General features: G+C 43.7%; 1 protein-coding gene across 4 annotated transcripts in view; it reads right to left on the bottom strand.

The window, feature by feature from the left end:
* Positions 1-2,160: 2,160 nt before the first annotated feature.
* EYA2 (EYA transcriptional coactivator and phosphatase 2) overlaps positions 2,161-21,587 on the bottom strand; it is a 91,396-nt gene continuing 71,969 nt past the window's right edge. For all 4 annotated transcript variants that reach the window (XM_074553796.1, XM_074553795.1, XM_074553794.1 and 1 more), the window contains exons 10-16: positions 18,482-18,571; positions 13,077-13,135; positions 12,135-12,295; positions 11,062-11,176; positions 10,353-10,474; positions 9,473-9,573; positions 2,161-7,135 (exon numbers count right to left, since the gene is read on the bottom strand). In XM_074553796.1, coding sequence (XP_074409897.1) covers positions 7,055-7,135; positions 9,473-9,573; positions 10,353-10,474; positions 11,062-11,176; positions 12,135-12,295; positions 13,077-13,135; positions 18,482-18,571 — 729 coding nt within the window. In that variant the 3' untranslated portion in view covers positions 2,161-7,054. The remainder of the gene's footprint in view (positions 7,136-9,472; positions 9,574-10,352; positions 10,475-11,061; positions 11,177-12,134; positions 12,296-13,076; positions 13,136-18,481; positions 18,572-21,587) is intronic.

Genomic DNA, 21,587 nt, shown 5'->3' with positions numbered 1-21,587 from the left:
CTGCTGTTGTATCAAGAGATGAATTCACTGGTATAGTCTCAACTTGCAGTGCAAAATGCTTTATTTTGCTGTGCAACATTCCACCTTTCATTCCATTTGTGATTGCAAGAATTCAGAAATCTTGAAGTCTGGCAAAGGCACTGAGGACAGGCAGAGGCCATTTCACATTACTGGTCTGTTTCATGTATATACTTGACCACAACATCAATGTAAATATATAGAATTCATTTTAAATATCTTTTAAATATCGTTTTGTCTATGGTATCCTAAAGAGAATTAGAGATTTAATTATTTCTGAGCTATGCTTGATATTCCTGTGACATCTCAGTGGAAAAGAATATGCATTTGTCAGCAGTGTCTCTCCCATGCAGTCTTGCACATTAGCATTATGAAACGAGAAATCGCATTGGAATCAGACCTGGGTTTTTTCCATCAAAGGCTTAACCAAGGACATCCGAATTCCCTAGTGTCAGTCACAGTAGATGGGACAAAAGTGAGTTGGATTTTTGTATTTTATATACCATATTAGCCCGTTGTTTCAGCTGTTTGTGCTCTGCAGTGTTCATATCAGAGCCAGCTTCTGAGCTGATGCTGCCCTGGTCACAGCTCGTGCTCTGCCTCTGTGCTGGGTTCAGCAGGGAAGCCATGTGTGGGTAACTTCATATCTGACTTAAAAGACACTGTTATAAACCATCTGATTTAACAGTGTACCTTACCCACACTGTGACTGTGAGGCCTGATGTGCTATAGATGTTCCTCTGTCTCTCTCTTTCCCTGTGCACACCCCCAGCTGCAGGACACACCTGTGTGTGTGATGGTGGATACACACTCATGCACAAACAATGCTTCACAGCCATCAGATTCCACACAAACACAGCTCTGGTGGGGATGGAGACTTCCCACATTCCTCACAGCATTTCACTTCCACTTGGTCTCACCTGAGACCACTGTGCACTTTTGCAGCATTGGCCCTGAGTTGCTTGGACTGAACTACCATTAACAATAAGGTTTTGTATGTGTTTTAAAATCCAATAGCAGACTTCTAAGACATCAGGCTTCTTTTGTGAATAGCTGTGAGGCTGTAAGATCCTATGGTGGTTTTGTGTAATATTCAGAAAAATGGCAGTTACCCTCATCTGTTTTCTGTAACACAAAGTGTATTGAGTTATGTAAAGCAGAATTGGAAGGTATGAAAGGTTTCCAACTTTATTTGTGCATGTTTATAACTTTGTACACATTTGCATTAGTCTTGCACAGCTACAGACACCTCTGTATTCTAATGACTGCACGTGCAATTTAAATAATTTTAAACCTTAGTGCATGTTTAATATGTATGCAAAATGTACATATGTGTAAAACTGGCAGAGGTGGAAAATTTACCTCTCAGGGAATGATCTTAACACATTTAAGGAGTCTCGCACATTCCATATTCCGATCGTGCTAAGAACTGAAATTAATTAATTCCATGTGTGTAAGTGTGTATATTTAAAAGGCAACTGTGGCAACCTTAATTTCCCCACCTCTAGTACTGACAGTGACTTACATAATGGCTTCTTTAGAATTCAGTTTGCACTTTGTGTCCAACTAGGAACAACTCCCATTGTATCTTCTGGGTACCATTTCCACTGAACCTTGTAAACACATCTGAAATCATTACAAAATGGCAGTAATTTTGAATTTATTTAGCAAATTGGTCCCATGTTTGTTTTTTATTCTTCCTGCAGTTAAAATAATGTAAAAATATGAACCCATCTTCTTTGCATTCCAGGGAATGGAATGAGTAGGCTTCTGGAAGGCACAGACTCAGTCACAAAGGAGCTGTAATCCATCTCAGCAGGGATACTCAGAGTCTTTGTGGAATACCATTAAGACACTCATGTGGTTTCTTGAATCAGTGTGGGGAAAGATTGGGCTTCAGTGAACTTGTATTTGTTCTTCCATGTCCTCTATGGAATGTCACACTGCCATTGGGGGAAGATCTGTGCATCCCTTTCAGGTTCCTCAAAATCTCACTCCCTGTTTCTTCCACAAGCTGTTGTGAATTGAAATGGATGCATTTGTCTGATCACCAGTTGTGCATCACTGGAATTGTGTTGGAACACACTTTGCAGTTTGTATGGTAGAGACATTTCTAGACTTTCTCACGTTTTTGGAGGAAGGTTAAGATACAGACTTTAGGTTCAATAAATCCTCTTACAGATCTCCAGAGTGATGTGACCTTGACCAGATTGTTTAACATTCTTGTGCCTTTGTCTCTGCATCTGTAGAATCAATTACCACCTATAGAGATGTCCTGAAACTCCATTTGTTGAGATGTATAAATCATGATCAGTATGATGGAAGTGTAAAGTTTATTCTATATTAATATTTTTACAGGGTGTATAAGACAGTTCCCAGTAATGCTGATGTTTTTGCTATTGATTTGTGCAGAAGTTAACTTAAGTACTTTTTTTTGTTCAAATGGATGTTCTGTGTTCTCTTCTGTGTAGACTGAATGCATGGGGGGAAGTTCCTTTTGGGGAAAAAGATTTAAGTAATGTGTAACGAGAATATACTTATAAACAAGGGTATTTTTGTACTCCAGTTTGATTTGTCAGAACTTTTTCAAATGACAAAGGATTTTCTTAGCCCATTTTCCTCTTCCCACGTATTAGTTTGCAGAAAATACATAACTGGATGTAACTCTGAAACCCTCACCCTCCAAGCACAGGCAGTGTGTGCAGCCCCTATAGCACCTGCTGTCCCTGTAATTGTAGAGCAGTGATGAGAACACAGAAACTCTTGGCTATAGGGAAGTAATGCACTACTCCTCCCCTGGAATGAGGTAATACTGTGGTAAGAAAGGTATTATTAGTTCTTGCACAAAATTGGAACTTGTTCTGGATTTCCCCTGGAAAACAAATCTCTATTTCTGTGGTCATGTTTATGTGACCTTTAACATAACAATCTGTTTCTCTTGGTTTTAATCCACAGACCATTCCTGTAGTGGTAAGTCCTTCTGCTGGGACAGTGGCAATGAGAACTGGAGTTCAGTATGTTCAGACCACAATGCCAGTCCAAGTATGAAGAGTCTAACTGCTAACAAGAAGTTCATACAATTGTTGGAATAAAAAAATCTAATCGAAATGTGATAAATAAACACAATTTTTTTGGATTAACCTCAGAGGTTCAGACTTTAGCTTTGTGTATGTGTACAAAGCATTAATTACACTACATTAATGTAAAGCATTAGTGCTGGCTTAGAAAAGCTAAGGACAGGTAAGATCCATATTAAATCTATGCTTCTTTTGTAAATAATGTACAATTTGTGATGTCATTAGAGTACCATCTCCTTTTTATATTTGTATTGACTTTAACTTATAAAGAGTGTTTGAAGTTGGAAAAGGAAGGTTTAAAAGAGCCTTACCACAACCTTATGCTGAGAACTGGTCTTGGGAAACTGCATCAAATAATCTGATAAAGAAAATCTGAACAACTTTTTGCATTTGGAGTGAAAAAAATTTCTGCACTTTGAAACTCTTGTGGAATTTTTCTGAACAACCAAGTGATGAAGGATATCTCTTTTCAGCTAACTATTAGGCAAATTATGGACCTGAAATCCATAAGAATGGAAACTGTTTTTCACAATGACCAGGCTGACAACAAATCGTAATGTTGTTTACAGGTTAAAATTACTTTAAAATTTCATTCAGTCTAAGATCAGAAAATTTGCAAAGTGTAATAGCAGCTGGTTGTAGCAGGATTTCTGATTACTGATATCAAAGTTTGTTGCTATGCTTCAACGTTTTCTTATTTTTTAAAACTCCTCCCAAAGGACTTGGAAGAAGAACTAGGTGTGGAGAAAAACATGCATTGGGAAACATGGGCAAAGGACTTTTGATGCTGGGCCAGAGCATGTATTATTTATATGATGGAATTTCTGTTTTTCTGTAAGCATGAAGCAGTGCAGTATGAGAGGAAGTACCCCCTGGAGATGCTGTCTGTTACACTGAGGCTGTAGTCCCATTTTGTATGTTGTGTAAAACGAAAGCATTGAACAAAGCAAAGGTGATGTATGTATATGAGAAAATTAACTGTATGATATCATTCCAGTACATCCTGTTGTACATTTTAGTCATGTTGATTTCTCCCATTGTTTATATAAGAATGCGGTTTGTACAGTCTCCAGCTAGTACCCAGATTAGAGGGAAAAAAAAGTATTAGAATAAAAAAAAAAAGTGAGAACAGAATATTCATTAATTGCAGTTGTGTCAAAACTAGCCTAGCTGGCCTTATTTGTGAAGCATAATTGCTTTTAGCATATGGAAGTATTTTTTCACATTTTCTTTGTATAAAATTTGTATTAAACTTAAATATCTTTTTTGACAATTGTGTTTCTTTGTGACTAAGACAGGTGATACACACAATATGCTTTGGGTTTCTCCAATTTTTCAAGAAACGTCACAATTATTTTATTAAACTGTTTTAGAAAAATGTTCTGTGTTCCTGGATTTCCAGTTTTGATCAAGCTGGAGGAATGTTTATTTCTGCACAGTCTCCAGATCACAGGTGATTCCACCTATGTTGGCATCTTCTGTCTCAGAAGTGTGGGACTTTTGGATCCAGGCCTGTCCAATTTATGTTGTGTATTATTTATTCAGTGGTTGGATTGGGGTTGGACAGATACATGTCAGTGTTAGGGGTATTTGTGGGTAGAAATGGGGCCTCTGAGTGCAACTGCAGCCCCTCAAGAAGGGCATGAATTGGACAAGACTTCTCTATGTGTGTCATAATTACAAGTTAAAAGAAACAGGGAGCTTATGCAGCATTGTAAAAGCTATGAATATTGTCTGAAGTTCCTGCCCCTGCAGTTACCTTGTTCTGGGCATTTGTAAAGCAGCCACAGTTCGTGTTCCCAGTGCTAGTGTTTACAGAAAAGCACAAAACTTGAAAGCCTGAAATGAGGTTTGGCCTTCCCCATGGAACTTGGATGCTGAAACGAGGCCTTGTGTTAGAGGAAAAAGAAAGTGATGTACAAGTTGTTGTAGGAAACCCCACTGCTTCTGACACCTATTCCAGCCTGTGGAGGGTTTTTTTTTAATTAATGAGTATTGTTTTTTTCTACAGAAGATAATGTTTTCTTTCCTCCTCTAAATAACAGGTGACTTAATCCTAGTAAAGTATGTAGAAATAGATAAAACTACAGGTGAAGGAACTGGGCAAGACCTGTTCATGTGTTTGTGCATGTTCCCAGGCCTCCTGGCTGTTCCTAAGTGCAAAACTGCTGTAGGTCTGCTCTTCTGTCCATGATAAATTCCCTGGAACAGTAAATGCTGATACTCTGAGAGATGAATGTGGCACAGTGACTGGAAGTGGTGACACCTGTGTGACAGATGTGTTCCTGACCCTTGGTGTGTCCCACCCAAAGCTCTGCTAAGAATAACCAAACCAAGAGCTTTCAAACCTTTAAATATATTCTGAAAGCAAAACCTTCCAAGACTCCTTAAGAAAAAACCCAGAGTCAGTGATTAATTCAGGTGTTAAATTTGGAATTTCAAGGAAGATCACTTAGCTGATGAATGGGGTCTTAAAAGCTGAAGTTGTGCTCTGGGAATCTGCAATCCCTGGCATTCTTTCAGAAGTTTATTTCCCAGAGCACTTACCCTGTAAACATCAGTCAATTCTCCACTGACTTTGTCACAAATAGGAAGTTAAAGCACAAGTGAAGGAAACCATTCCTACAGCAGGGAAACCTTGAGGAAAAAGTTCTCAGCCAGCCCTGAGACCTGCAATGCCTGTGCTAGAAAAGTGACATTTTGCATGGAGTTGTGCTGAGCCCAGAGAGCAGCTCTTTGCAAATGCCCCACAGTGTGTACTGAGAGGCTGATGTGTCACAGCTGCTGTGTGGCTGCTGCCTTGGATTAATTTCAGATTTTCTCCTTTATCTTGGCAGAAAATCCCCTCTCAGATCCAGCACTGTTTTCCCTAAATGTTTTTAGAGCTCAGGAGTATCCCTCAGGTTTGTGTAACCCTTTGAGAGGTGAGGGCTGCAGCATTTCCTGCATCTCTGACCCCTCCTTCCAGAGAGCCTTTGCTCCTTCTGACCTTACCTGGTGCCACAGCAAGGAACAATCAGCCATTTTCAAACTAAGGGATCCACCCAGGCCCAGAGAATTTAAATATTCTGACAGCAACAATACCAGGCCAGCCTTGAAACATGGAGCACACATTCCACCTTTAGATCCAAGTGTGCTGGGAGAGAAGGCAGGTACTCCAGTCCCCCAAAATGTAAACATGTTTTTATTTAATGCCTTTCACTCATCACAAGGTACTTTCCCCCCTCCTCAGCCCCAAGAAGGCAGCATAAGGCACCGTGTAGGCACAGGCACAGTCCATGTACCCTCCTGGTGAGGTTCAAAACCACAGCCACAGTTCTTACCAGCAGTACCATGTGTCCTTACTACTCATGTACACAATATGATTCTCCCCAGAGTTTGTTCTGGAGAAATGAACTATTAATTTAGAACAGTAAGACTTTCCCCACCCCTCCCAACCCCCAAAAGCCAGATGAAAAACAGGTACAGAGCTTAATACCAGAGTAATGAGATTAGTTCATAAATTAAAAAAATACAAAAAAAGACACAACCAAAAGAAAAAAAATCAACAGTTTCACTCCTATTTTCAGAAGGTCCTGTGTGATGTGATGGATTGTGCAGAGACTCCTTGCTGTGCCTTCTTCCTCTCTGAAAACCAAGGATGCTGACAGGGAGACCCAGACTCATAGCATTTGCCTTGCTGATGGCAAAAAGGCCATTGGAGCTCTGTGCCTCCACCTCAGCCAGCAACTGCAGCATCCCAGGGACTGATCGGGAGCATTTTCCTCTGTCCAAAGGAAGGAGGACAATATTCTTTGGCTGCAAGTTCTTAAAGGCTTCCACTCAAAGGGTTCTCCTTCAAAAACAAAGAAAATCTGCAGTTGCTGTGGGATTTTTTTTAACTAAAAAATATTGAGGAATAGCTGGAACTGATGTCAGAGTCTGAGTGAAGCCCTCCCAGTGTCAGATGTTGGGGTCTGCTACAAATATTCAAGTTCCAAGGCGTGCCGAAGAGCTTCCAGGTCAGCGTGACAGGAGATCCTCCAGAAGGGCATGTTGTGCTAGAGTGAAACCAAGAGAGTGAAGGGGTTTTTTTTTTTTGATTTTGTATAATACTGAGATCAAAACCACTTCCTTAGCTTGTACCCTCAGGAACAGAGTTTTGTACTTGTCACAGTGCCAGAGGCAAGGAGGCTCATCTTAGAGAGGCACAAAGTGGGAATTGTCTCTGTTGATGTCTCTCCTGTGCAGACAGGAAGACACATTCTCCACAATTGAGGAGAATCCTGCTTCACAGGTGATGGAGGATGTGGGCCGGATGCTAAATTTTGCTCCTATTTTTTTCCACCCCCACAAATTAATTAGGAATGCTTCTAGAATTGCAGTGTTACTAGAAACAGTTTTAAGAGAGCATCAGTAGTGGAAGCTGTTATCAGTGATTCACAGACAAATTAAATCCATCTATTGGAAAGGGAAGTAATTTAAATGTATAAAAATGTAAATAAAGAGATAAAATGCTACACAATCAAAATGCTCTCTAGCAACTCCTTTTCCCAATTAACTGGAACAGTAGGTCATACTGCATTTTCTATAAGTGTAGGAACAAAGCAAACCAAGGCAGCTAAAGAGACTGAAATCCACTGCTCTGCAATTTCACTTTAAGGGGAAAACTTATTTCCTTCCCCCTCTCCCAGTTTCTATTAAAACCCTTCCATTAAATTATGTTTTTCTTTCTTAAACCAGAAGAAAACTTGGCCTCCCAGCCACTCCTGTTGTTCAGCAGTTACAGATTTATCTCTCATCAGACAGGTGAAGAAAAATGACCCACGAAACTGGAGATGTTATCAGTGCTGTCAGCAGAGCAGCAAAAGGCTCTCTGCCTGTCCCCTCCCTTTTTTGTTTTTTCTGTGTAAAGCTCAGGTGTGTAGAAGGTTTGATTAACGATTGTCATCAATCAAAGGAGGCAACAGCCCAGCAAAGAATGTGCTCTGCTAATGGCTGAGCTGCTTGGCCAGGGGACAGGAGGCCCTGGAAATCCCAGCAGAGGGGATTGCAGAAAGGAGCCCCTGCAGCCTTTGATGCACCCCTGTCCCTGACCCTCTGCCTTTGAAGTGTGGCACTGAGCTGCCATGAGCAGCAGGCCATTGTCACTCCAGCCCCAGCCCTGCATTTGGGCTCTTCCTGACAGCTCCTTCACCCTTCCTGAGCTGCACAACCATCTGCAGTTTTAGGTGGTTTTCCACGGTGGGTGCAGATACTGATGCTTCCACTGGCCAGAAAAACACACTATAAAAAAACCTGGGTTTCTGCTGTTTTGAAGATAACCTGAGATTCAGTTCTGGGGATAGAACATGTGCACCCCACCTTATTTTCTGGGATCCCTTTGTTCCTGGGCTTGTACAACCAAAGGGCACAAATTTGCTTGGAAGGTCTTTGCAGTGAGAATGAGACACCAGATCCCCCAGCACAAGGTTCAGCTCTACAGCTGAGCTCCTCTGATATAATATTTTCAACATCACCTGAGCTACAGCATTTGTGTATCTGTTAAAAAACTAAAGTTTGCTGAAGATGGAGCTCATTCAGCCAGTTCCTGCACTTCAACTCATGTGCAATGCTCCTGGAGCAAAGGCAGCTCCATCACATTTCTCCAGTCACCTCAGGAACACAGGAGCCAGGATACACAAAGACATCTTGCAAATATTGTTTGCCATTAACAAATGGTACTCCTGGCCCTCTATAGCCAAATAAATTAAAGTTCCAGGCATGTTTCTGTTCTAAAGTTTAGGAAATGAAAACTTTGGCTGTTCCAATTCTCATTATTCATGATCACACTGCTTTTGCAGTTTATGTTCTTTGTACTCAGTACAATTTTCTAATTTCATTTTGCTTGTGAAATTAATCACATTGATCCAGAAGTTGTTGATGAAGGCAGCAACTCTGTACAAGCCCTTTGGTATTTGCCATAATGAAGTTACACTCTCAATTTCAATGAGTCAGAAATACAAGCACATGTATGGATATAAGCATAGTCTAGTAAGTAATTCAAAACTAATTCCAACCAGTTAGAATTTACAAATCAGCATGTGTAGATCAGAAATTCACTCTGCCTGTTCATCTGAGGTCACACGCTGGAATTTCCCTTTACATGTCTTTACAGCCATCCTTATTAAGCAAGAATGATTCCTGGAACATGTGACACAGCAATTACCTGAAATATTGTACCAGCTGCCAAAGCTGGGGGGATTTAGAGTATGGAATTTCTGACAAGGTGATTGTTGAGTATTTTACATATTAAGAAATGGTAAGCTTCAAATGGAGGGAGCTTCATTGTATTCTTAAATAAAGACTTATTGCTATCAAAACTTGGAAGAATCTACCATGGCATCCACAAACTTTACCTTTTTTGCTCCCTGTTCCTCTTCAACACCATCTCCTATTACAATGTACACGGCTTTCCTTCCAAACCTCTGCATTATTCTTTCAAAACAGCTCTCTTTCCCTGGGCAACACAAGAGAAGATACACTTTTTTATCTGGACACACACCACAGGCAGAGCTAACATTCAAGCACAGGATCTGGAGTTATCTCCTAACTGAACTGGCTGCTGCACTCTTTGCTTTCTTTTCAAACTGGATCTTCTTCTGAGGCAGATCCTCTCCATCTCATGACAGTCACTGGCACTTGTTTGCCAGCCAAGGACCTGCAAGTGCTGCCAGGTTTCTGTGAGCTTTGTGTGACTGTGGTGCCCTGCTCAGGCCACCAGCTGGCAGAATGATGTGACACTGGTGGCATTCAGTCTCCAGAGCCCTCTTCTGTTCATTCTGGTTGCAGTAAAAACATGAAAATGCAATCCCCAGAGGCTCAAACACATCAGAAAGAACAGAACACAAAGAAGCCCCAAGCCAACTCTACCAGTAGAAATTACTCACAAAGCTCATTCAGCACACTTGACCCCTCTGCAAGAGCAAAAGGATCCAAAAAGTGTTTCTGTAACAGGTCCAACCTTCCAGCTGGGTGCAGCTGGCCATCCCACAAGCAGCCAGTGCTCCATAGGGTGGCTACATTTCTGTATATCTGGCTCACTTCCCCTTGGAGACACTTGAGAAGTGTTTTTAGACAATTTTTTTCCCCCTGTAGTCTGTACTAGGTTAAGTGTGGGAGTCAGGATGTGAATTAGACATCTCTAAGTAGGGAGCTAAAAATAAAGCTACTCATTGCATGACTTAGGGACAAAACTTCAGCCTGCCTTAGGTGAGGCCTTAGTCAATTTGTTCTTACCTGTTTTTGTTGCACTGTAAATGTTTTCAATGGGGAAGACAGTGCCCAGCCCATAGAGAAGCACTTTAGCCAGAGCTGGTATCAGCTGAGTTGTGGTGACCAACACATTCACACAGTTGGGCCTAGGAAACAGAAGTTATTAGAAATCTGGGTTTATTTCTTTCATCCTGGGTTAAAAGGTGGTAGGAAGCAAACCCTTCCTGCCACTGGAAGTTCCTGAGCCGATGGGGGATTTTGCAGCCAGAGGGAGATAATGTGAGAACCATAAATGTCTTTTGATCCACTCAGTAGAATGAAAAAAACATCAACCAAAGTAGCAGCAATGATGCAGCCTTACTGCAAGCTTGCCAGGATGTGTTTGGTGGGAATTGGAACACAATGTAGTGATGTCCATGCTGGGTTCTGTGAGTGAGCACGTTCAGGGACAGACTGGCTGTTCCCCCTCCTTTTTTGTAAACCTGGAAATGGAGCCATGGCTGAGGGAGCCAAGGAAAGCCAAAGACAAGGATTGTTTTGCTTTTCTCAGTTCCCCATCCCAAGCTCACCCCAACCCTTGGTAACTCAGCCTGGCAAACGTGCAGACTGGCCTCCCACAGGCTTGGCCAGCAAAGCCCTGCAAATGTGTCTCAGTTTGTTTAGAGGGGGAAAACAAAGGAAGCAAAGGAGCTCCTGGATCAAACCCACAGGCAATTCCTGGAGCTGCTCTTACCTGGAATGTATCAAATTCAGGGCCTTCAGAGCATGGGTGAGCCAGAGATCAGTCAGAGCCTCCAGCTCTGCTCTCAGCTGCAGCCAGGTCTCCCTCTTAGGAGCTCCTATCAAACCTGCAAGCAGGGAAAGCACAGAGAGGGAATTGCATGGGGATGCCAAAGGGCACCTGCCTGTGCTCTGAACTCTTCCAGTGCCCCTCTCTTGGCCCTGGTGCCCTCCCTTTGTCACTGCCATGTCACCTGAGCTCTGAGGCTCAGCTGCTGCACAATCCTCTGCTGCTGCAGCTCAGCTTCCTTCCCCTCTGCTGGGATGGTTCAGTCAAGCACAACAGCAGGACCTCCCTGGAACACCTTTCTTGGAGTGAGCACAAAGCTTGCATGGGAAGTGAGCAAGAAGATGAAGGGCTGTGTGAAGTGGGCAGTGACCTGGGCAGAGACACACCTGAGGCCAGGATGGTTTTGTTTGTCCTGAAAAGCCATGCCTCATTTTCAGTGCCTGCAGGGCAGACTTGTCCTCTAACCAATAAATAAGTTGTGGCGATACTTTGAGTTTTGCTTCTTTCTTTTCCTAGTCAGAGGGAAACCTGCACTGATTTACTGACAAGGAAGCCGAGAGTCTCTTGGAAGAACTGTCTGGAACTAGGTGAGATGAAGGAACCCAGGGAATCCTGATTTCTGGTATTGTTTTAGGGGAGTTAAAAACGAGTAGCTATAATACAAGAAAGCCTTCAGGCAGCAATCAGACATGCTGTGTAGAAATAAAAGGAGATATTTAGTTTTGAACTGTTTGCTTGCCTGCTAAACATTCTGGAAAATTGGAGAAGGTTGCTTTCCTGCCAAATAAATTACAAAACAAACCCCCACACTGGGATCTGAGTCTTTCTCAAGCCACTAACCAGGTATTTTAGTGACTCCCACAGCCCTGCACAGATCCCCATTTCAGGGTGACTGTGGGGGCGCTTGCTCCGTCACCGTGAAGCTTCACATCCCGAGGCCCCTGCACCTCCTCCAGAGATGGCCCTGCAGCTTTTGGGAGGGCAAAGGCCTGCTGGGGCCGGGCAGTGGCACTCACCCCCCACGTTGTTCTTGTAGGTGTTGTACATCTCTTTGACCCGGCGGTAGCGGAACGCCAATTTCCGCATCCAGTCCACGCCGCCGTGCACGCCCGAGCCCAGGCACAGGCTGGCGCTGGCACTGGAGCTGTGGAAGCCATCTGCAGAGAAGTTGTACGTGCTGCAGGAGGCAAGGGGAGAGGTCAGTGTAATTACAGCCTGCACAGTGCCAGCAGGGAGGGGAAAGGGCTGAAAAGAAATGTGGGGACAAGAGGCGCACACAGGACACGCTGTACAGAACAAGTTCATCTTCAGCACAATTAGCAGCGCAGATCTAAAAAAATGTTCTGTTCCTGCATCAATTTCTCACAATAATCATCCATAAAACCACTAATTGCAAAGCTCAATATGAGCTCTGCACATTTCATTCTTTTCCTTTTGTTGCTCTGCAGGCAACGCTTTGGGAAAAGCAGATGGAATTGTACAGAAGCAGTTTCTGTGAACATGATGACCCAACTCACACAGGTTTGGTGCAGTGTAGGTACAAGTTTCAACAAGGATCTGGCATGGGAAAGTCCAACTCCTCTCTACTAAGCCCATCACTTCAGATTGGACAGTGGGAAACCTTTCAGTCTGGTTTTGAAGCATTTTGGTGACAGCTGTGACAATTGTCTGGTTAAATCATATATGAAACTGGTGTGGTCTGACTGGAGCTCAACCTAATTTAGATATATTTCCCAGAATGGTCCAAATCTCAGCATAATCAGGGCCTGAGAGAAGGCACAGACACAACAATGTGAGAGAGGGGACTCTGTACTTGTGTGTGCTCAATGAATGCAGACAGCATGGAGCCAGGAGGGGAGACAGTGCAGGTCTGAGTATCTCTGGCCAGCCCCCTGCTACTCCCAAATGGCTGGGACTGCCTGCCTGTCCTGCAGCTTCCAGCCTGGGACACCCCATACCTTAGATCCTGACCATTATCATCTGATGAGACATCATCTATGTGGATCTGGTCACAGTCCTAGGAGACAGATGGAAAAAAAACAAACAATAGTGAGTAAATGTTGTGGGAAAAAAACTGAAATAATGTAATGCAAGATTACTTTAATGTCAAGGAGATAAAATCTTACAATTTGCTAGTATTGTAAGTCTAGTCAATTAATTGTTAGCAACAAGTATCACATAGCACTTGCACAAAATATGAACAGACAGAGAGTGTGTGTGAGATCTGCTGTTATCTAAGGGCACAACAGCTCTTGAATAACACAGAGAGTGGAACTCCTTATGCAGACAGAGATGGAGATGCTTGTGGTTTAGCCAGGAAAACCGAGTTTTTTCTACTCTGTATGCATGATAAGGCAGAGACTTGGCAGCCTTTCCCCCTGTGAGAACACTGCTCTGGACAGGAGGTGTGTGCCCACATAATTACAGGGGAGAAGATCTGTCCCAGGGAGATTTCCAGAGATGCCTGTCCTGCCTGTCCTGCTGGTGTTTTCCCAGTTTGCTCTGAGCTGTCTTTGATGTGCAGGGAAGCTGGGCTGAAACACTGAAGGCAACAAACAGACTGAGCTGAGGAATAATGTGTGTCAATAATGAGGAAATCTGTGCACAGGAAATTTAACCAGAATATACACTTGGAGCTCAGCCTGCATCAAGAATGTGCTCGAGATCTTATCTTCCAAAATCCCTCATTGTTCCAATGGGGGAGGCCCTGCCTCAAAAATGTGAGAAATGTTATTCCTCTGGTTTCTTTCCCAGTCTCAGCATTAAGATTAGAAAGAAAAATTGGGAAGTTCCCCCTGCACCTTAACTCTCCTTTCTCCATGAGCCTTACGGGTGAGAGCAGAACAGAAAGCCTGCAAGCTGGTGAACAGTATATTTTATTTTGGTTGATTTTTCAACAGAGTTTAAAAGCTGTGACAGCTGGTACCACAGAACTGTGGAGTCAGAACAACTGCAGCTAACCAAGGTAATTCTTCACCACTTCAGTATTCTGTAAACCACAGAATTTGTTTTTACCTTACACAATGATGAGTTTGATGAATTACTTTAAACTAGCCCCTTTCAAAAAATGAAAAAAGAAATTCCCAAACAAGTAACCAAACTTGTTGTCAATGGCAAAACATGACAGATAGTTCTTGTCCATATTAATGAGATTTTCTGCAGCATTTTAGATAATTCTCAAAATGACATGCAACTGCATCTTGTTCTCATCTCATCAGCCCTCTTATCATCAATGGAGTATATATTGCTGTATATAACTGCAGCCCAGCAGCTGAACAGCAGATCCCTGCTGGCACCTCTCCCCTCCAGCCCCAGAGCTGCTGTGACCACGCTGGGTCAGCCCACAGCACCCCAGCTGCAGCACTGCATGAAGTCAGGGGAAAGGCATTTGTGCAGGGATCTGCTTTTCTCGTTTGTGAATGGATTGTTCTGTACACTGCAGTGTGACAACAGTAGCTATCACATTTCTGGGTTAATAAAACACCCTGACACTGCCTGAGACGCTACCTCATAGCTGAGCCTCTCGTGTTACCCCAGGCACAGCCTGCACCTTCCTTCCAGCCCTGCTCACAGGCTGCTCCTGCATCCCTGCAGGCTGCCCTGGCATCCCAGTGAGAGGGGAGGCACCACACTGAGATCCCCCAGCTGCTGAGAGGAGGAGGGTGCTGCAATGGCAGCAAGGAAACCCGGCCCAGGTTTCACATCTGCTGCTTCTTCAGCTGGGATCTCAGGTGGATGGTGTGTGACACACACAGCCTGTGTGTGAGACCTCAGACACGTGTGTGAGCCCTCCCTGCTGGTTCTTCAGCTGGGATCTCACACTGGATGGTGTTAGCACACACAGCCTGTACCTCACACAAGTGTGTGAGGCCTCAGCCAGCCCCTGCAGCTCTGGGCACTGAGCTGGTTTTACTCTTGGAATGTCTCTGGGTGCTGCACAATCTGCCTCCAGGTGGGAGCAGCCACATTTAGGGGAGCCTGAGCTGTTTTAAATGGCACAGCTGGCTTGGAGCAAACCTCTGCTGCCTCCTGGTGAAATACAGAGCTCCTGAGAGCTGCTTCTGTTATCCCCCACATCCCCCTGAATATCTCATGCAGGTATAAAAGCAACTTACAAAGGCCCACACAGTCTATTTGGGGAACAGGGCTGTGCTAGAGAGTTTCAAACATCTCATGGATTCACTGATCAGTGGAGCTTGCATCCCTCATTAGGAGGGGTTAACACTCCCCAGAACACAAAACCTCCCAGGGATGGCTCCCAAAGGCAGCAACCTGTAAACACACACTAATCCCCTTGTTTGTCAGCTCCTCATCCCCCTGCCAGTCCTCCTGTCCCTAATACCTGTTTTCCAGACAGCTGGACAATAATATCCACCGAGGGGCTGGGGTGGAAGGTGCTGCTCTTTAGCCAGCACTGTGCTGTGAACAAAAGGCAGCTGGGAAAAAAAGCACAACCCTGGAAAGGCCAGAGTTTGTATTTTAGCTTCACTGTGATTTTTAACCCTGGGTAAATTCTTTTCTCCCTGATTCCCCTAGAAAGGGGAGCAGAGAGGGAGAATATCTGCTGTCAGGTGAATATTTGCTGATATCCTCTGCAGCATCATCTTTGTGCAAACACCTTGCATGGCTCACACTTGCACACTGCAGGGATTTCATCTGCCTGCAGGACTTAACTTGCTGACAGAGAATCCCTTTCTCTAAAAAGACTGAAAGTTTTCAGTAGGAGTCTAAGACTTCTGCAGTCACCCCCCTGCCCTGGGGACCAGTGATCAGTGTCCTTCCAAAACCACCCTGAGTTTTGGGGTGAATCAGCTGGAATCTGCTGCCTACTGCTCTGCAGCACTGAGAGAGGATGGATCTGAATAGCTCCACCTGAATGGAACTGCACAGCCAAAATGCACTCAGCTAATGCATCCAGGAAACAATTACCTGAATCCCTTCTGGGCAGATCCTAAGAAAAGATAAAGCCCTGGCTAACCAGAGTTTCAGATTTTTCTTTTTTTTGGTTACATTCCAGTTCAGGCTCCTCCCTCACATTTTGAAGCCAGCTTTTTGCCAGGTGACATCACGTCCTCACCAGACTAAGGAGGATCACACAAATACCACCAAGGGCTGTGCAAACCTTGCTGTACCTATGGACAAATGTTTTGTCCTCATCAGGCACTTCTGGGAATGTTTCAGAAGGGCTTTGCACCCTGGCAGCACCTTTTCCTCTGCACAGCACTGCAAACTGCAGCCAGCAGAACAAACCATTCCCCTGTGCCAAGGCAAGGGAATTGATTTCCTTATCCAGCCTGCCTCTCTGGAAAGGATGGGTGACATTTCTCCCCTCTTTCCCCTTGTTCCACTGTCAGTTCTGGGCCAGCCATGCTCTGGTTATTCCAGTCCGCTGGACCCCCCCAGAATGGCTGAACCTGGATTTGTGCCAGAGAAGTATTTTTGTGTTTCAGAGAATTCCTGCTGTGGTTTCAGGTGGGAAACTCTCCCCCTGCTCTCTCAGCTGTAGCACAAGAGATGCTCAGAAATGGTTTCTGCCCTGAGCAGTTCCAGCTCATTTTGTGTGGTACAGACCTGCACTGCACCACATGATGGTGCTAATGTACATGGTAATGCTTGTGGGGACACAACTGAATCTATTCCTCTGCTGGTTTTTACAAATCCCTTTTTTTCATTTTTAAGGATGTCATTCACTGCATTTTTAAAGCCCAGTACTCAGTGATGTATGATCCTTAAATACCACTCTGTGAATACACAAAGGTGGCTTTTATTTATCATCCTAAATGAAGGAGTAGGGTGGGTAACTCTGGGTGACTCTGTTGCTGCATATTCTTCCAAACTAACATGGCTTTTTTGGAAAGCAAAATTCTGTAAGGCACATTTACTTTTCTTCAATTCTCCATCATCCATCAATTTTTAATTGAAAAAGCTCAGCTAAAACCAAACCACCAGTGCCCAGAGCTGTTACTGAGTGACAAATGTGCACAATTTGATGAAGGCCAGACAATTTGCTGCTTCATTTAAAATTTTAGGGCAGTGAGTGAAAAAGGAGAAAACTTATTTTAAAACTTGCAAAAGTCTAAAAGGTAGAGGGGTTTTGTAGGGTCACAGTGCAGGACATGGAGTTTTGTTGCATCACATATTGAGATCTGATGGGTGAAAGGTGATGGTTCTGTAGCAAATATTATCACTACTTAAATAATGCCCCGGGCTACCAAAGAGGAGCTCTATATTTTTTATCCCTAAGAGAAAGATTTTACTTTGTACTTTCTATGCCCTCATCACAAACTCTCTCTATGAAAAGAGTTGAAAGAGGAAAAAATCTGTCAGTTCAGGTGCTTGTCTTTAAAAGGAAATAATTCCCAGCAAGTGACACCTGAGGGCTGCAGGAGCCAGGGGCAGGAAAGGCTGTGCCTGCCCTGACAGAGGGGACCACACTGCAACCGAGCCCTGGAGGAACCACAAATTCCCACTCAACTCCTCCAGCACAGAAAAAGTTCTCTCCTTTCATCTGGCACAGAAACAAATTCTTCCTTTTTCAAGTGAAGGGAAAAAAAAAAACCAAACCAAAACCACAGAAGTCTGCCCAGGGATGCCAGCTTTTTCTTCTCCAAATGCCTCCAAGCAGGGTTTTGATTCCAGGTGCCCAGAGCTCAATCCCCACCTCATCACCCTGTGCTGATCCGTTCAGCTGAGTGCTCTGGCTGCAAATTCCAACACATTTCCACCCCTGCTGCTCCTCAGCATCCTGCCAGCATCACCTCGCCTGCTTTTACCACACACTCTAAAGGATTTTTGCTTTGTATGAGAGAGAGTCAGGTCTATCCATGTCACCAGCAGGAAAAATTCTTCCTCTTGTTCTGTTACACCGAAAGTCTCCCAGTTTCATCCTGCAGTATTCCTGATCCTGAGCAGAACCTCCTGCTCTGTCTCTGCAAAACCTTCCTCAAGAACAAAGCAACATTTTCAAAACATCTGCTGTGGCTCATAGCAAATTGCTGCCTGCCCCCATAGGATCTATGCTAATTTAGCTAAATAAAATTATCAAATAGCAAATTTCAGGAGAAGCAACAGCAATGTCCTCATTATTACATTTAGTAATAATTTAATAAATCTGCAAATTATTAAATTTAGTAAATTTAATAATTTAGTAAACCTGCAAAAAGCCATCATTGTTAACTGACTATTTAGAAAAAAAGAAATCCTGAACACAATGGAAGTGTCAAAGTGATGCTTCCAGTAAGCCAACTAAGGTCCACCTCTCTGGGGTCAAAATAAAAAGTTTCTTGGCCAAAGCCCCCAAATTTGTAGACCACATGCAAATGATTACAGAGAAAGATGTTAAATAAAATAAGCAGCCACATACCTCCAGGTCATTGAAGAACAGATGTGTATCTGCAAGGTTGAAGATCATTTCTTCCATCATGAGACCTATCCTCACAGAGGTTGTGGTGTCCTGTCAGGGGAAAATCAACTTTTTTCATTCACTTTGATTTTCTTTTTTGGGGAGAGGTGTGGGGGCTGGGAGATCTTAGACCAAACTCAGGATCTACACATTCCTATTTCTAAGATACATTTATTAAAGTAATTTTACTTCCCAACTGTATTTTAACATTAACATGATTTTCCCATCCTTTCTTTTGCTCTCCTAGATAAACAAATTCTATTCTTTGAAGGATGTCTGTGACTCCCCCTGACCACTGACAGCCCACACACTTCAGAGGACACAAAGCTCCTCTAAACACCTGAAACTATGCAAGAATTGCTTCAGTAGTTTAGACAAAAAATTGATTTCCAGTAGCATCAGTAGTGACTGGTTTGGGGGTATTACCCAGCAACACAACATTCAGAGGGCGATTCTTTCCTGACTTGTCCTTCAAACCAACAATTCCCTTTCCATTTCCATAACTCTGCTCAGGCTGGTAAATAAGTTGCTGCCTACTTATTTACCAGCCTGAGCAGGGTTAAAACAGCCCCATGCTAAATAACACAGTAAAATCCTTGTCCAATATAACTATTGCTGCTCAGGGCAGCAGCCTTGCAGAGCCTCAACTGCAGCCCCAATGGCAGCAACACCAAATTATAACATTGCTTAAAAAAAACCAAATAACATAAAATTTACAAAAAAAAAAAAAAAAAAAAAAAAAAGGAAAAGAAAAGAATACAAGCCACAGCACAAATTCAGGACAAGTTCATCTGTCACTGCAGCTGGTGCTGGGAATGGCAATGCCCCCAGTGCCCTGACTATTTGCTCCCTGTGATTCTCCTGTCCCAGCAGCTCCCAGCCCAAGCACCTGTGGGTCTGATTCAGCCCCTCCTGAATCTGCCTCCTGGAAGGGAAGGACATGGTGCAGAAGCTCTGGCTGCCTGTGGCATTTTTAAACCACTGAATGTGAAGATGCATGTGCTGGCAGCTCTAAAATACCTCCTGCACCTTCATAAGGACAACTGAACTTTCTCACACCCAGTGACAAAACCTTTAGAGAATTCCACTGGAGGGGGATGGTGCTACCTGCAGCTCTACTCAAGTGAGTTTGGTTAATTCACCCTAGAAAATGAATGTTTTTCCAGCTGAGACAGCACTGAGCCTGTGGAAGGGCTGTCACTTCACTGCCCCACCAAGCCAGCCAACCACCCCTCCTGCCCCCAGACAAGCAGCCTTGCTCCTAAATCCACAGCAAGAGCACAGAAACACGTGGATGCAAACAAAGTTACCAGCACTGCATTTTCTCATTCATCAAACAGTTCAAAAACAGAAGCAAAAACAATCTGTATTTAATTTGATAAAAAGTCACAGCACAAAAGCATTGTGCCTGTTCAAACTGAACAGCAGCAGACAACTTGGAAAAGCCCACATTCCCACAACAGAATTTTCTTTTTGCTGTTAATTCATCTTCAGTAGGTCAGGGATCTCATTCTGATGTGTAAATCTGCCTTGCCTTAGCATGGTGTGTGACTTCAGCAGAGGAAACCCACCCAGTCAAACAGAGTTTGAGCAAATCTGCTCTAATTCTCTGCAGATTTCTGTGGCTCCTGCTGTTGCATGACAGCACAGCAATGAGGAGCTCCAACAGGGAGCACAGTGCAGGAGGGTGAGCACATTTCAATCAACCTTTGTGGCAGACACTGCTGACATGGGTGGTGCACTACACACCAAGCTAATTACTGCACATTCCTGCTGAAGCTCTCTTTAATTAGAGCAGAATGGCTGTGGCTGCAGCCATGTGTGACTCACCAGCCCTGTGCCCATTACAGAGAACTCTGTCACTCATATTAAACATTCTTGTTGCTGCCCCACAAACAAGGGCACAAAGTAAAAACTCCAACAGCCCTGCCCTGAATATGTCTCTCATTTTCAGCCCCAAACCTGCTCCCCTGATGAGGCGCAGGGACACAGACATAATCAGGGCATTTCACTGTGGCCCCATAGGAGCAGCACTGAATCAAATTTTACTGCCCAGGTGTAGTTACACGGGGGAACTGTTTTGAAGAAAATATGCTGCTAGGAAGAAATTATTTTGTAAAATGGTTTTTAATGAAGCAATTTATTTTTATACATTTCAAGGATCATTAGCTTTTAAAACTCTTTCAGGAAATCTCATTGGTTGCTATCTGTCATTTATCCTCTAAGTTTCATTTTGGCTTTATTGGTATTAATCACTAATGGGGAGTAGGAAACATTTCCACAGTGTATGAAGTTACCTTCTCTTTAACTAAACAATATGGAAACCAAACTGTAAATGGGAGTGGGGTAATCTTTCTCTTGAGGTACAGAACATGATGGAATGAAAACAAAACAGAAAAATGCACTTTACCACCCAGAGGGGAAGTCATTTGGGGAAATGATTTGGCACCACTGCGTCCACAGTGTGGACATTTCCTCCTCAGAAAGGCACAATTCCAAGTCCTAAAGAGGCTGATAAAGTTGTAAGGCCAAGCAGCAGTCCCAGAGTGACAGAGGTGTCCAGAGGCACGAGGCCAGGGTTCCTCCTGCAGTTATTTATGGGCAGTGCTGTAGCATCCACAAGCACCAGACCCAGACTGAGGTTGTGCCCACCCTGAGGAAAGACACAGCTCCTACAGCTGTCAGTTCAAGGAGGAATAAACAGGAAAATCAGGCTGCACCAAAATGAGACTGGCATATCCAAATCCTCTGTACAGTGTGTAAATAATCAGAAAGAGGATTATTGAATTTGTGTGAAGATGCTGATGGAGGGCTCTTCCTGGGCACAGAAACCCTGTGCCACCAAAGGACATCTCTGTGCTGCCAGTGGTGCCCATGCAGGAGCAGTGTGAGCTCAGCAGAGCAATGGGAAGTTCCCAGGGATCCCTGCTAACATCCTGCTGCAGGAAAAGTGTGCCCAGGAGCCCTGGGAAGGAGTTCCTCACTAACACCTCCAGCCAAGGCCTCCTGATGCATGGGAAGCCCAAGGACCACAGACAGCTTGAAATCAAATCTCCTCCAGGAACCA

The sequence above is a fragment of the Zonotrichia albicollis genome, chromosome 17, assembly GCF_047830755.1.
Source record: "Zonotrichia albicollis isolate bZonAlb1 chromosome 17, bZonAlb1.hap1, whole genome shotgun sequence".
Taxonomy (NCBI): domain Eukaryota; kingdom Metazoa; phylum Chordata; class Aves; order Passeriformes; family Passerellidae; genus Zonotrichia; species Zonotrichia albicollis.
This window is presented reverse-complemented; position numbering and strand designations above follow the sequence as displayed.